Source organism: Nelusetta ayraudi, unplaced genomic scaffold, assembly GCF_046127955.1.
Source record: "Nelusetta ayraudi isolate G7.1 ecotype Tasmania unplaced genomic scaffold, CSIRO-AGI_Nayr_v1 ptg000011l, whole genome shotgun sequence".
NCBI lineage: Eukaryota > Metazoa > Chordata > Actinopteri > Tetraodontiformes > Monacanthidae > Nelusetta > Nelusetta ayraudi.
Genome location: NW_027466061.1, coordinates 7,082,501 through 7,097,500, shown reverse-complemented (window position 1 = coordinate 7,097,500; position 15,000 = coordinate 7,082,501). Strand labels below are relative to the sequence as shown.

The following is a 15,000-nucleotide window of genomic DNA, read 5'->3' as shown; positions in this document are numbered from 1 at the left end:
ACATTAAATATTTTATTAATTAATGTCAATAACACATTTTTTTATTTTCTAAATCAGTATCAATCGAGAGGCTTTCCAAAAATGAACATGTTGATAAAATGTTCTTGAACATTGTGCTGTTGCTGTTATACACAAAAACTGAACTATTCTTCAGTGAGAATGATCCCACAGAAGCCTCTTCTGTTTTGAAAACTGGCAGGAAAACCAATTGTAACCAAATTACAGTTTATCAAATACACAGTGGAGGCCAGCTGGACACTTTATCTGTTTGGAATCTCCACCAATGATCAAGAATAAGAAGTGGCATTTGCAACAGTTACCAAGGAGCATTTAAAGGTGTAGTCTTGATTGTTGATTGTTCTAATATTCAAATATATAAACATAGTTGATTCTATGTACTATAACCGAATAGGAAGTGCAAAAAGAAATTAATAACAGGGGAAATTTTAAAGGCAGGAGAAAATATTCTGAGCACAACAGCCACAGTATAATATTATCACTCTCCCCTCGTATTATTACGAGGTTATTCTTGTAGTCCTACTACTAATACTACCACTAATATTATAACTTTGTTGTCGTAAAATTACGTCCGTTTAGTTGAAAAATTATGTTGTGATTATTAATCAACAGGGACCCCGGCGGGGCAGTAGTATTTTATTTTATTTTATTTTTATTTTTATTTTATTTTATTTTATTTTATTTTTAGCGGAAATGCGTCACGGAGCGCAGTGGATGTAGCGCCTCGCTCTCCTTGCAGTGGCCAATCTCGCCTCTCACAGACTCTTTCCTAACTACCCATAATCCCTCAGCAACGTATGACCTGTCTCTGGCCTTGGCGTGTAGCGCGGTGCTGCTGCTAGTTGTCAGTCGTAGCTGCTGGCCGCAGGTTTACCGCGAACTCACCCCCCTTTCTGCCCGAAAAGCCGGCCGCGAACCCGGGAGCCGTTCACAGCGGAGTTGAGGCACGATGCTGAAATGTCGGACGGTATGGAAGAAGCTTGCACCTCTGGCGAGACACTCTTCCACGGCGTGCCGGCAGAATGTGAGAACAGGTGAGGAAGAAGTTAACGCCAGACAACCCAACTTGCAGTCTAGTTATCAGCTGACCTCGCTTTAAACCTGGTCCGTAATGCAAACCCGTGGTGTTGCACAATATAGACAGATTGACAAACATGATGAGAAATATATGTGTAGCTAGCTTACAGAACCGCTGACCTTCGTTTGACTCGCCGAAGCAGTGGGCTAGCGTTTATTAGCTCACGATAACACGCGCTGGTCAATAATTTCATGATAACCAAATAAGCACATTACACTCGTGTACCGGGTACAGCTGTCCCATGTCTGACAGTCCCTCTACCGAACTAAAAACGTTCGAGTTCTATCTGTGTGCTTATCACTTGTGCAACGCAATATTGTGCAAACTAAGAGCTTTTGCCATAAACACGCACACACACACACACACATATATATATATATTTCTTTTTTCCCTCCTGAGGATTTTAACCATGTGACGTAAGGTTAAGGCTCGGGACTCACAGTACTGTTTCGCTGCAGGAGTGAGGAGTAATTCCAGCAAAGTGGCTCCTTGAGTTCATTAATTATAATAGCCTCTCCAACTTAAATTGTGTAATGGTCGTTTTTAATTAAACAGAATGAAGATTCATTCATTCATTCATTCATTCATTCATTCATCTATCCAGTTTTTTCACCTCTTGACCGCAAACCAGGAGAACTTTTGTGTGTGGCATCAACTTTTAATCATTCTAAATCTTTTTGGGATTAATTACAGGGTTGACCAGTGCAAGATTACCAACACGGGTACCCAGTGCTCACATGTCCACTGGGCCGGCAGGCGATGGTAAAGAAAACTTGTTCTACATGGCTTTGGTTGGAGCAACCTGCATTGGCGGTGGAGTATATGTGAGTAAGCATAACACAGCAGAGGTGACCAGTGTGGACATTTGTATTCATAATGTTGATGATGTTGGCAAGGTTTTTAAGGGGAGGATCTTTCCTGTGCAGATGTTGAATTTTTCACAGTGTTAGTTGGAAAAGTTGGTTTGTTTGTTTTAGGCATACCAAACTCTCAAGGGAGACAGTAAGCGGTACCAAGAGCGGATTGATGAAATTGCATCAAGACCACATCGAGCCACCACACAGGAACCGGCCACAACCGTCCAATCAGAGCCTTCAGGTGAGTGGTTTAATTTTAAGGGGTCATTACAATATTTAAAATGTTCCCTGTTTAATTTATAAACTAACCTTTTTAGCAGAAGAAACCACTAAAAAAGTTTGTAGGAAATAAGAATATCCATGGAATTTATTATATTGAAACTCATTTGTAGTTATTAATAAGTTGGAACTTGACTACAGCATAAGACCAATATCTTATGCAGTCACTGAGTCTTGTAAATTTCTCATTCAAACATGGCTGTTTTGAAGAACCGTTTCTTGGTTAAAGGTTGTGTCTGAAAGCAGCTGAGTCTGCATTACATTGATCAGCTTTGTAAACGGCCTTTGAAGGAGTGAAAATTGTTACTTCTGATTTGCTTTGTCTCCTTCAAATTACTCGGATCCTATTTTTCTCAGCAAAACCATATTCATACAACTGATAGAAGATGGCTAATAGCAGTAGTATAAACTCATTTCAGCAAGTATACAACAATTGTGATATATTTTGTCACTTTTAGCTGTTCCTGCAGAGAAAGAAGCAGAACCTGCAATAGAAGCAGAACCAACAGTAGAGCCAGAAGCTGCAGCAGAACCGGTACCAGAGGAGCCAAGCCCCCCAGCTAGTACAGCGGTCCCCACTGAAACAACGGAACAGACTCCAGGTACTACTGAGTGCCTTCTATACCTTCTCATGCATGTTTAACAAGGGCCTTGTGTATAAATGCTATGTTTGAACTACCACGCAATGTTCAAATGCAAACTGGATATACAAATATACACCAGAAACGGTAACAGTGCGAGATAATATGGCAGACACCTAGTGGCAATTTCTAGGTATTGCAAAAATAGGTCAGCTTTTTGCTGTTCCCTTAATTGTCTGACGAGTAATGAATTTCTGCAAAGCACCCTGGTGGTGACATCCTTTATACACAAGGCATTGGAGGTCTTAAATGGACTAATTATTTATTTTATTTATCATTATTTCTGCATGACTCTGCCACTTGTTGCTCACGTGTTGACACCTTCCTAAAATAAGATTTTTTTTGCCACCGTTATGAGAAGATGATTTGGTTCAGTTTTAAGAGGGCGTCAATATTTTTTTGTTTCTGTTGGACAATGTTGTATGATTTTTCAGTATTTTCATTGCCGTTTATTTTACCATTTTGATCATTTTTTTTTTTATATATATAAATTGTATTATTCCTTGTGTTGCTCTTGATCTGCCTGCCATGTATGAAGACTCTACATGTATGGAGGCTATTTTCTTTCTTTCTTTCGAGGACCTGCTTTACACGCTTACTTTTATCCATATTGTTATGTGTCCACAAAAATGAATCGACTTTTGGCTTCTGTCCGCCGCGTTTAGCATTTACGTAAACATAACCAGCGAAGTGCAGCAACGTGGTCAAAAACTGCGTGCGCTCCTCCCATCAGACAACCTCTACTACCTGAAGGGTTGCTCCCGCTTATTGTTTATTGCTGTGACCCCCAATTATGTTAGAGTGCCACCTAGTGGACAAATACAAATTTACAAAAAATTGCTGTTAAAACAACATCATGGTTAGTGTGATTTAAACTGGGTCTTAAAAAGATATTAGTCTTTTGTTCTTTCATTGTTTTAGAGTAATGCAACAACTTGGCTTTTACAATCAAGAAATAATTTTAAACTCTGCGTACAGCTGTACACATACTGTATGTGGTGTGGTGGTATGGTTTATGGTGCATGTATGCATGCATGTTCTCGGGTTGAGACTGAAAAAATGCATGGGTCCTGGTCCTGAATTTTCCCCTTTTGAATTTTGCCATGACCAATTCAGTCATAACCCTCACAAATGACTTGCACTCAACAGCAGATGAGCCACTAGCAGAAACGCCTCCAGAAGAGGCAGCAGAAACACCCAGTGCACCATTAGTGGAGGAGGAGGGTAAGCTTGGAGAGGGAACAACACACTTTTATTCTATCTGAGGGGGTGGGGTGCAGGGTGGGCTCTTTAAACACAGAACCCAGTTGAAGATGTTCAGAGCGGTGCACGGTAGCTCGTGTCTAACTTGTGCCGATCCTCGATCAGAACCGTCTCCCCCCGCCGAGCCCTCCCCAGCCGAGCTCACTGAGTTGCCCCCTGCGGCCAGCGTGGAGAGCGGTAAGCCCTCAGTCTGCCTCAGTCTGACCAGGGAACGGGAATGAGCAGGGTTCACGTGGCTGCAACTGTGCCTTAACGTTCAATGCTCCGGTCACACTGACAGAACCCACAGCAGCAGCAGCAGCAGAGACCCCCGCAGCAGAGACACAAGAGCCGCAGCCAGAAGTTGTGGCAGAGAGCGGTAAGGCCGCAGTCCAGCCTGACTTGGAACAGGGACCTTGGCAAACTCAAGCATGATCTTATTTTTCCGCCCCCTTTTTTTAAAAAAAATAAATAAATAAATGCTGTTATTTACAAACACCATTTCTTTTTTTTTTGTGGATTTTCCATTGACCACTTCTCTCTCCCAGTCTTCATGTTTAGGTGTTTGGGTTTGTAATGATAATGGTTAATGTTACCACCATAAAAGATGTTTCTTTTTCCGTGCACTCCACTGGGTTAAAGTCATCGTCCACATGTGTTCACGGTGTGGAGAAACAGCCCACACTGACTGCACCGCTGTCCTGCTTTCTTTCTTTCTTCCTTTTCTTGCTCTCTCTCTCTGGCTTCCTCTCCATCCTGCTGGTTTGTGAACTTCAGGTGAGACTTTGGAGTTGGTACCTGCCGCTAGCAAAGTCCCCTCACATGCCCCCTACCTTCTCATCGGTGGAGGTACCGCCTCCTTCGCTGCAGCACGGTCCATCAGAGCCAGAGACCCCGGTGCCAGAGTCAGTCTCACTCTGTGTCCTTGTCAACCTCAGTTCCGCCTGACCTCCTGTTCCTGAGTAGTGACACCAACTCTGTTTCACATCTGTGCCATCAGGTGTTGATTGTGACCGACGAGCCAGACCCCCCATACATGAGGCCACCGCTCTCAAAGGAGCTGTGGTTCTCCGATGACCCCAGCGTGACGGAAACGCTGCGCTTTAAACAGTGGAACGGAAAGGAAAGAAGGTCAGTGCCAGAACTTCTGTACTAATTTTGACTCACTGTTGGCTCTTGGATCAGCCCTACCTGCTAACTATCTTAGTGGCAGGTCTTCCTAGAGGTACCAGTTTATCAGAGAACCCGCTACTCTGCACATAATGCTGGTAACTTGCATGTGAGAACTTCACCAGCCCAGAGACACGATTCTGCGAGTGTTCAGGCTCAGAAGGCTCGTAAATTTTTAAATGGAAAGGGCTGAAGGTCATTAATGTTAACAGCCAGTTGTGTTGCGTATTGTGATTCACAGTACATATTACAATACATGGAAGGGGGAAGAAAATGCACTTTTAACCAAAATAATAATAATGATTAAAAATGATTTTGTCCTAAAAGATGCATTATAAATTGATGTTGAACTTAGATTTTCTGCGATGTGCATCACACTAAACAACTTCACTATCAAAATAAACCATTTATAACCACAACCTTTCTTAATTTATTTGATATTAACACTTCCAAGATGCAGCTCTTCTAAAAGCATACATTTGCTCAGTAAATACAGGCTGGACTTGAAACTGACTGAATGTTTTTCTATTTATTTCACAGTATCTACTTTCAGCCGGCATCTTTTTACATCAGTCCAGAAGAACTTAAGAGTGCAGAAAATGGAGGAGTTGCTGTTCTTACTGGCAAAAAGGTCAGTTTGTTCACTTCACCTTTTCACTGTACTTGAGTCTTTGTTTCTTTTCTTTGTTTTACATAATCCATCATTCCATCTGTTTTAGGTGGTTCACATGGATGTGAGAGGAAACAAAGTCAAGCTGGATGATGATACAGAGATTTCATACGACAAGTGTCTGATTGCTACAGGTCAGAAATTTAAAACAAGCTTTCATTAATAAATGTGGCTTTAAGCAAAGCTGATCTTCACATTCATTGAAACTGCTGTCTTCAGGTGGAGTGCCAAGAAACCTTCAGGTGGTTGATAGGGCTGGGGAGGAGGTGATGAGCAGGACAACTTTGTTCCGTAAGGTCAGTGTTCAGCCACAAGGGGGCGATGGCTTTTCTCGTGTTAGAATTTCTGTCTGCCAGCAAGAAGCACTCTGATATGATTTGGCTTTTGAAGTCGATGCAGGGAACATTGTTTGTGACAAAATGGTAAATAAGTAAAATAATCTGCTGGGATGTAATATTTTTCTGATGTTAAAAACATTGCTTACAACATGTTCTTATTTAAGAGTCAATTCTAAAATGTAAAATGCATGATAAATGATTGTTTAACTTCAGCAATAAGTTTGATTGTATGTGTAAAACCGCAGAGTGCTTCTTCAGCATAGACCTGGGCGTCATGCTCAGTGTGTAAACGCCTCCATTTTTTGTCATTTGAGTTAATACAGGCTGACTGACTCATGCCAGAGCTTTCTCTCATGCTTGGATTCCCTTGTTTGGTGTCCTCTCTCAGATTGAGGACTTTAAGTCTTTGGACAAGGTGGCCAGAAACATCAGTTCCGTCGCAATCATTGGCGGCGGCTTCCTGGGCAGCGAGCTGGCCTGTGCCCTCGGCAGGAGATGTATGACTCTAGATACTGATGCTTGCGCAGATTAGCTGTTTCTAGCCGGATCTGATGCTAAAGTGGACATATGTCTGTCCCTCTCTTTCCTTGTTCACCTCAGCTGCTGACTCTGGGCTGGAGGTGATCCAGATGTTCCCTGAGAAGGGCAACATGGGAAAAGTTCTGCCTGAATATCTCAGCAACTGGACGACAGAAAAAGTCAAGAGAGGTCGGTTGTTGCGTCAGGTTTTAATTGCTTTTTTCTGGTCATTCCTTGTGCTAATAACTTGTCTCTTTGTTTGTTTGTTTTATCCAGAGGGTGTAAAAATTATCTCAGAGGCTTTTGTGAAGTCTGTGAGTTTTAAAGATGACAAACTGGAAATCAAACTGAAGGACGGCCGCTTGGTGAGTCATTGCGTTTGGTGGAAATTCAGTATAAACTGAGCAGCTCATCAGTCACTGATTAACTAATGCTTTACCTTGTAGGTGAAAACTGATCACATTGTGGCAGCGGTGGGCCTGGAGCCCAACGTTGACCTTGCCAAGTCAGCAGGTCTGGAGGTGGACTCTGACTTTGGTGGCTATCGTGTCAATGCAGAGCTGCAGGCCAGATCCAACATTTGGGTGGTAGGTTCATATTTGTTCAACTTTGGAATTCCTGCTGCTGCATCGCCAATGATCCTCTGCTGTCGTTCTAACAAGCTGACAAGCTGAATTAGGCCTCCAGGACAGTTAGGCTGCATGTAAAGCATCAAATCACAATTTCACTTTGGCATCATCGTACCCTGAAGTATTGCTTGAGGAGTCTTCAATTACCCCTTGGGTATAAATCAAGTTTTCTGAATTGAATTCTCTCTAATTGGATGTCTTTGTTTTGAATGAAATGGGCCACATTTAGTTGGTTTTTAAAGTGACCCCTTGCCATTTGATCTCGTGCTGCTCTGAAGACAGACTTCAGTCTGAGCGTCCAGTCGTTTGTTTCCTGACTGAGTCCCTGCTGTCTGCCTTCAGGCGGGAGATGCATCATGTTTCTATGACATCAGACTGGGCCGCAGACGAGTGGAGCACCACGATCACGCCGTTGTGAGCGGAAGACTCGCAGGAGAAAACATGACAGGAGCCAACAAACCATACTGGCACCAGTCTATGTTCTGGTAGGTGCTTCCTATCTCGCTACTAATGCTTACAAACTGTTTTTTGGACAAAAACAAGTGCTGGGGCAGCAAGTTCTGGGACGGGTAAGTAAAGTGAAATGAAAAAATGCATTGTCGTTTGCTCCGGTTCATTGCATGGATTTAAATAAACAGGTACCAGCATGCACCAGTCTGCTCCGCACTCGGATTTAATCCTTTTGGAAGCCACCTGAACATGCATGATTGCTTACAAGTCTGGAAATGCAATTATGTCCTGAAATATTTAAACTGCCTTTAGAGGACATTAGCAACAACCGTCTGCCTCGCTCCTCAGCTCTTTTCTTTTTAAAATCCCCTCCCAAAGTTGAGCTGCAGTCTGGACTGTCGCTGGTCCTATTGGGGGAAAATGGTCTGAATGTTTGTGTTTGGCACCTTTGGAAACACAACACACTGCTGATGAAAGACTGTCTGTTCCAAATTGACAGATGCAGTAAAAATATCTTTGAAGCATTAATGGGCTTGTCATTTATTTTCACAAAATTCATTTGAAAAATCAGCGACTTTATCCTCGGGAGGACACGCTGTGACTGTGTGGCCGCTGATGTCGCACTCTGCACGTCAACCAGACGGACCGTGGGGTCCGGCTGCTGCTTAGTGGTGCCACATCGAGTCTACGGCCTCCGTGGGCCGAGCGGCCGCAGCGGGTCGTTCGTCAGTGCCAGTTGGATGTGACATTACTTAAGGTCATCAGCCAGCTCGCAACTCATCAGGTGGCAGTGGGGAGGCTGCCGTAGTTCACAGCTTCTTCCTGCCTCTCAGCCGTTTGCGTGCACACACTAGCTGTGTGACACATTTCTATATATGAGCAGGAACTCTTGGCGTTTGTGTTGAGGGCCATTTGAGTCCGTGTATAGACACAATGGGTCTGATTTACTAAAGATCTTTGTGCGGAAAAATGGCCAAAAAACATCATTCGACGCGCTAACTAATGACTGGGCTGATCCACTGAAGAGGCACAAATCAGGTTGCGACCATCACTTGTGCAAAGCTGCACGCCGAGTCCCTTTTGCACTGTTAGCTTTGTGAATATGTAGATACGGGCGTTTCTGGCAGAACGTGCAAAATACTGGGTGGAGAGGACGCAAATAAATTCAGGCACACAGTGATTTACCAAAACTGAAAGCAACTGCAGCTGCAAGTTTTGTGTTTTTATTCACAATGTTTGTAAAAGGCAGGACACTGGACAGCCCAGCTGACCGGGTTGCAGGCACGAGCGATCACATTCAGAGCCACTTGTCATTGGAGTTCCATAGTGAAATTATTTGTGATTCTTTATTTGTTATAGATCACTCAAAAAAAATCAAATACATCATGTCAAACAAACAGCAGTTTGCCAAAGTGTGTGTGAGTCTGTGCGTTCGCTGGCACCAGTGCGAGTTTCTATGTGCATATTTTATACAGTGAAAATGGTTTAAATTCCTCATGCCAGTGATGCCTACTGTCAGTCCAGACGCAGCAGCTCTGACCAGTGTTCTATCAGGACACCAGTCCGAGTGTGGAGTGATAGAACTGGCACTTCAAAGGCAACAGTTCTCACCTCCTTTCACACTGTACAGTCCTGGTTACAGTTGTGTGGCTGCAATCGTGTCTCTTGCAGTCGCTCTGCTGTCCCATGTTCTCTCTGGCCGGAGACGGAGCGGCTGCAACTTTCTTTTTAAATTGGGGCGGTCTCTGCCACTTTTGCACACGCTGGCAATTGTCCATGTGACCTTAGTAGATCACCCATAACACACAAACCAACGAGACGCACACTCTCTTTGCTGGCGCAAGCAGTTTAGTGGCTCCCGTTTCGGATATTAGTAAATAAGACCCAATGTGTTTGTTTTTTCGACTCATAATACTAAAGGCTGCGTATCCAATCCTAAAGGCAGTGCACGCACCAGCAGAAAAAGCCTGATTCTGTGGAGCTCTTTGCAGTAACGGCTAATGTGGCTTCTTCCAGGAGTGACCTGGGACCAGATGTGGGCTACGAGGCCATCGGAATCGTGGACAGCAGCCTGCCCACGGTGGGAGTGTTTGCCAAAGCCACAGCCAAGGACACACCCAAAGCTGCTACGGAGCAGTCGGGTAGGAGGACGTCACTGTTGAGTTGAAGGAGCAAACGGAGAACCTAAGGACTGTGTTAAGTTTTGCATCCTTAACTCCTTAAAATGTGTCTGCAGGTACCGGAATCCGCTCGGAAAGCGAGACGGAGGACACGGCCACGAGCCCCGTGGCCTCGCCGTCTCCCGCGTCCGTTCCAGTTGCGCAGAAAGACGACTACGGCAAAGGAGTGGTCTTCTACCTGAGGGACAAAGTGGTGGTGGGCATCATCCTGTGGAACGTCTTCAACAGGATGCCCATCGCAAGAAAGGTGCGCAGGAGACGCTTTGCTGTTTTTAAAAAAAGTCTCTTTGAGTGAAGACCTAAAAAACATTCCAACAATTTTTTTTTGTCCCTCGTAGATTATCAAAGACGGAGAGGAACACGCGGATCTGAACGAAGTGGCCAAGCTGTTCAACATCCACGAGGATTAAGTTCCACGGCTCATGCAATGAGTTGTGCCTCGTGCTAAGACTGAACTCTGGCACGGCTGCTCTCACCGAGACATCATTGATCATACAGCCTTTAAAACTGGGAGAATCAGTGCAAATGACGTTCTGTCGCTGAAATATTTTTCAATATTTGGAATTTCTATCAGCTGTACCTGTTTAGTTTGTCGCTTTTCTCCTCCGCCTGCTCGTTCTTCTTTTTCTATGATTGTCGCTTCTCCCAACAGGCTGATCGTATTGAACGTGGCTATTTGCTTTCTTCTGTGTGATCATAGCAGTTTGTCACGAGGTAAGCTGCAATAAAAGTTATTTTTAAATCTAAGCGATACGATTATTTATTTATTTTTCACCCTCGCCCTGTACTGATGACCAATAAATTGACCTGATGGTGCTAAAGCACTTTATGTACGGTTTGGTAAACTGAATGGAGACGGATTATGCTAAATGTATAAAAGCACTTCCTGTTAGTTCAACCAGACGTCTGTTTGCCTGTCGGGGACCTGACACACATTTTACAGTGTGCGGAAGTACAAACTAATTAAATAGAGCAAATGTGCATTCCAACAAAAAAAAAAAAAATACTGACATGAAAATGAAGCTTGGCCTACTTATCTTGTCCGGAGGTGAAAATGTTCAAGCATGCGGAAACATTGTTATTTTTCCCCACTGTGGGCGTTGTGTTCTTAGGAATGCGCTCGTGTTTTTTTGCCGTCTCACACATTTCTTATCCTATTTGACACTGTGGGCTCCAGAGCAAAGTGCACAGCGCTCTCTCAAGTGTGAGGCGAAACACGTGCAGCCGTAACGTCCCATTGCTTCCTCTGACATTAATTTTACATGAATAAATGGCTGCAGCCCCCCCACTACACCCAACTTACTTACCCTTCTGTATGGAGGAATAAACATGAGCTGCTGTGTCTCTCTCTGCTCATGTGAAGATGGAGAGAATTAGACCAGAAACGCTGGGCAGCTCTGCTGGGGTAACCCCTGGATGTGAGCTGACACAAGATACGTGTTTCATTTGATTTAATTAAAGCTGGATGCCTTTACTGCATTTTCCTCTCTTTTTTTTTTTTTTCCTTTGCTGTGATTACGGTCTCATAAGTCAGAGTTCAACCTCAATTTACATATCTCTCAAGAAATGTACACAACTGCATCTACAAACATGTCAATATGCTACAGTAATGATTAAAAAAAAAAAAAAAATCAGTTTACAAAGCTACAACAGCTACATTTAAAACCACCAAGATTCTGTTGTGTTGCAACTTTTCATTAGTGTATCTTCAGTGTATTCAAACAGTACATGTGTGATCCTCTTCATCTGAAATGGGTATGGAAATCAAATGGAATTTTATTTTTGTGCAATTTATGAGTCTGCGTATGAGGGGCAAGAGATCTTTTGGTACAAGAAATATGTATTATGAGAAAAAACACCACACTTTCTTTGCAATGTCCTGAACAAATAGACATTGCTTTAGCCTTTCAATGAGCTCCCCCAGAGCTTTGACTACTTCTACTTCTTTAGCCTGGTCCATTTTAGAAAGTGTGTGCCAAAACACACAGTTATGATAAATCAATACTTTGTGATGTCTTTTAAAGCTTTTCACATGTGGAATGCACAACAAAGCATCAATGTCAGTAGGACATTATATTTGGGTGCTTCTGCTGGAACCTATGAGTTGGTATCTATAGGACAGGTTTCTGTATTATTCATGACAAGTCACTGCTCAACTGAAGTCCAGGACAAAATTGGAGGTCTGCAAATGCACATAACATGGTACTTGTAAAAAATAAATGGAAAGTCTTCATATGAAGAAAAAAATATATAAATAATTTTAATAAAATCATCTTTTTTTTTTTTTTTTTTAAATGTTTATTCTAAAAATAAAGCAACCTACATGCAGTCCTATGTGTTTGAGAGCTACAGAGAGCCGCGGTGACCACTTTCCTTAAAATAAAAAATGTCCCTGTCTCTTTAAATATTCTTGCAGTAATTTCTTGAACATGCATATGGCCATAAAAAAGAGATAAAGCTTGAAGTCATCCACACAAACAGAGGCAGAGGAAGAAGAGAGAGAGAGAGAGAGAGAGAAAAAAAAAACTTGCCCAGGATTCTGAATAATACAGCGGCAGCTTGCTGTATTTTACACCTGCAGAGAGGGGAGGGATGCTCAACTGAGTCCTGGAGACAGCCTGACCGGAGCTGCAACAACCCTTCCTCTGCCACTTCTTTCTGTCACTGCTTTCCCCTCCACACACTCTGCTCTTATGTCTTCTGTTCCTCACTACTAAGGATGCTGTTGCACGTCTTTGCGTTGTGGGCACTGGCTATCATTTTTCTGCAGGGCAGGTAAGAGACATTTAAGGGCTTTTGTACAATAATCTCCCTGAACTTGTTTAAAGGAAGAAAGTGAGACTGTCTGTTTGTGGTGTGTGTTTGATGGTGTGTTCACTCCATTTGATAGTTTGGCTATTGTTTTGCATTTCTGAGACATTAGGTTGCACTTATCTGACAGAGATGCATGCATGCAACATTCCTGTTTCTTGAAATAAAGCATGTCATATTTTGTCACCAATAACTAAGACAGCAATTTAAAGCAAGTAAAGCAGCAAGTAAAATCTGTAGTGTAAAAATTAAGATAAAAAAAACATTCTGGACTAAAAACGAGAGCAATTGTTTTTGGTTTATTCTGGTTAATGCTAAATCAAGAGAATATTACACTATGGATTAATCACCGTGGCTATTTTTAGCTTGTTGAATTAATGTGACTATTTTGTGGTCATAATAATAAATTTAAACTTGCTTTCATAATTTAAACTTTGATTTTACAAGACGGCTCACAAATGCACGGAGGATCTGTTGAAATGTGTCTGACTCTGAACACCTCAACAGATTTCTGCATCGCCTCAAGAAAAAAAAAATCACTCATCAGAAAATTTAAGCTTTTGATTATTGTGGCAAAGAGAGAAATGTGATGTGTGTGATGTGTGATGTCACCTGGCAGGTCTGCGCTCGCTAAGGAGATGAAGCTCCCCAACAGGGCCACCAAGCCTCCCTCTCCGTCTGACTTCCTGGACAAGCTGATGGGACGCACATCTGGCTACGACGCTCGCATCAGACCCAACTTCAAAGGTATGGACGGAGCACGCGGGCTGGCGGCCGCGGTGGGCGGACCTCCCGCCTCAGAACAGGTGTGAGGGAGCGTGCTGCTCATCTCGCGTAGCAATCTGCTCAGTGGTTTAGCACTAACCATCCACAGATGGGTGCCGGAGTGAGAGACGCTGCAGGCTGCAATATTTTCACACAAGACGCTCGGTTTTTCCTTTCACTTTGATTTGAAAGAAAAAAAAATCTTCTCCATCTTTGTCGTGTGTTGTTACTGTTTCCTGCTGACCCACAGCCCCGGGTCATGAGATATTTCACGCAGCCTTCTCCTTCAGATGACTTTCTTTGTCAGAAACTAGCAGTTACCCACACACGGTACCCCACAGGCCTGTTTCCAGCCGATCTCCAGCCCCTTGTTGTGAGTGAAGCCGGCAGATTCTCTCTGACACACTTCCCCCTCGGTCTCAGGGGTCACGTTTCATCTATATTTCATACTTGCTCCACATCCTCGACAAGTGCATGTTGGGTAAATCCCAGCTGATTATCTATATATACACTAATGTAACTAAAAGAAGAATCAATAAATGATTGGTGCTGAAATATTTAAAGTTTCACCGGTCGACAGATGGACCACACTAATGGGAGCGTTCTGGAATGACAGCACACTTTCCACCTGGTTACGTTGGCTGAGATTATTTATCAGGACACATCAGGGCACATTATGAAGAGAACGAGCAGATGTTGGTTTGTGAGAACACTCTGCTCTTTTAGCAGCCTTAATTACTGGACGCAGCCTCTGGAAAACATCATCAGTGGTGTGAGAAAAATAATAAAAAACAAACTGGTGTTGACGGTGTTCTGTCTCTTCCAGGTCCTCCAGTCAATGTCACCTGTAACATCTTCATCAACAGCTTTGGATCCATCACTGAAACTACGATGGTGAGAAACGTTCACGTTAAACTTTTTGGGACGTTTCCTCAGAGGTTACACGAAAAGGCCCCTGCCCTTATCCTCTGATTTTTGGATCAGATATGAAAGGTTATTCTAACGGGCCAGCATGTGACATTTAAATAGATCCAAGACATTTAAATAGATCCAAGACATTAAACGGGACAGAAAATACATCGACTTCAGTAGATACATAGCCAGAGAGCTTTATGGCAAGATAAAATTGTGAAAAAGTTTTGTTTTTAGCACGGTGGCACTAGTGGTGTCGACAGAAGTTGTATTTTGGGTGGACCAATACAAAATTGTATTGATAGAAAAGTGAATAAACTAAAAGGAGAAACATGGACAAACTGAGGAGCTCAACAATTATCACATGTATGTAATTATGTTAATGTTCCAGCGTGCACTGCGAAGTAAAGTCAATTGTAAATGATGCAGTGGAGCAAATTT

The 15,000-nt window shown here is 43.0% G+C and overlaps 2 protein-coding genes across 5 annotated transcripts in view; both read left to right on the top strand.

Annotated features, from left to right (window-relative positions):
* The first annotated feature begins 770 nt into the window (after nt 1-770).
* On the top strand, nt 771-10,818 carry aifm1 (apoptosis inducing factor mitochondrion associated 1). Of its 3 annotated transcripts, XM_076020334.1 has the most exons (20): nt 771-1,052; nt 1,790-1,920; nt 2,074-2,194; nt 2,691-2,834; nt 4,023-4,097; nt 4,242-4,313; nt 4,417-4,494; nt 4,893-5,020; nt 5,116-5,246; nt 5,826-5,916; nt 6,005-6,089; nt 6,175-6,251; nt 6,682-6,790; nt 6,894-7,001; nt 7,089-7,177; nt 7,259-7,399; nt 7,784-7,926; nt 9,908-10,032; nt 10,128-10,318; nt 10,410-10,818. In XM_076020334.1, the coding sequence occupies exons 1-20, from the start codon at nt 968-970 to the stop codon at nt 10,479-10,481; spliced, it is 2,196 nt and encodes a 731-aa protein (XP_075876449.1). In that variant the 5' UTR covers nt 771-967; the 3' UTR covers nt 10,482-10,818. The 3 variants fall into 3 exon arrangements, with proteins under 3 accessions (XP_075876449.1, XP_075876450.1, XP_075876451.1); XM_076020335.1 differs by lacking the exon at nt 4,023-4,097; XM_076020336.1 differs by lacking the exons at nt 4,023-4,097; nt 4,242-4,313; nt 4,417-4,494 and having other exon boundaries at nt 772-1,052.
* Nucleotides 10,819-12,400: 1,582 nt separating this feature from the next.
* The window catches only part of LOC142884584 (glycine receptor subunit alpha-2-like), an 8,486-nt gene continuing 5,886 nt past the window's right edge, over nt 12,401-15,000 (top strand). Inside the window, exons 1-3 of one of the 2 annotated variants that reach the window (XM_076020337.1) lie at nt 12,401-12,846; nt 13,502-13,629; nt 14,474-14,541. In XM_076020337.1, coding sequence (XP_075876452.1) covers nt 12,791-12,846; nt 13,502-13,629; nt 14,474-14,541 — 252 coding nt within the window. In that variant the 5' untranslated portion in view covers nt 12,401-12,790. Of the gene's footprint in view, nt 12,847-13,501; nt 14,021-14,473; nt 14,542-15,000 lie in introns of those variants that run through there. The other variant, XM_076020338.1, reaches the window with a different exon arrangement.

Excerpts from the sequence above, each read along its gene's own strand:
- aifm1 (XM_076020334.1), top strand. The coding sequence starts at position 968 with ATGCTGAAATGTCGGACGGTATGGAAGAAGCTTGCACCTCTGGCGAGA. Across the intron at positions 2,835-4,022 it reads AACAACGGAACAGACTCCAG|CAGATGAGCCACTAGCAGAA; the intron begins GTACTACTGAGT and ends TGCACTCAACAG. Across the intron at positions 7,002-7,088 it reads GACAGAAAAAGTCAAGAGAG|AGGGTGTAAAAATTATCTCA; the intron begins GTCGGTTGTTGC and ends TGTTTTATCCAG.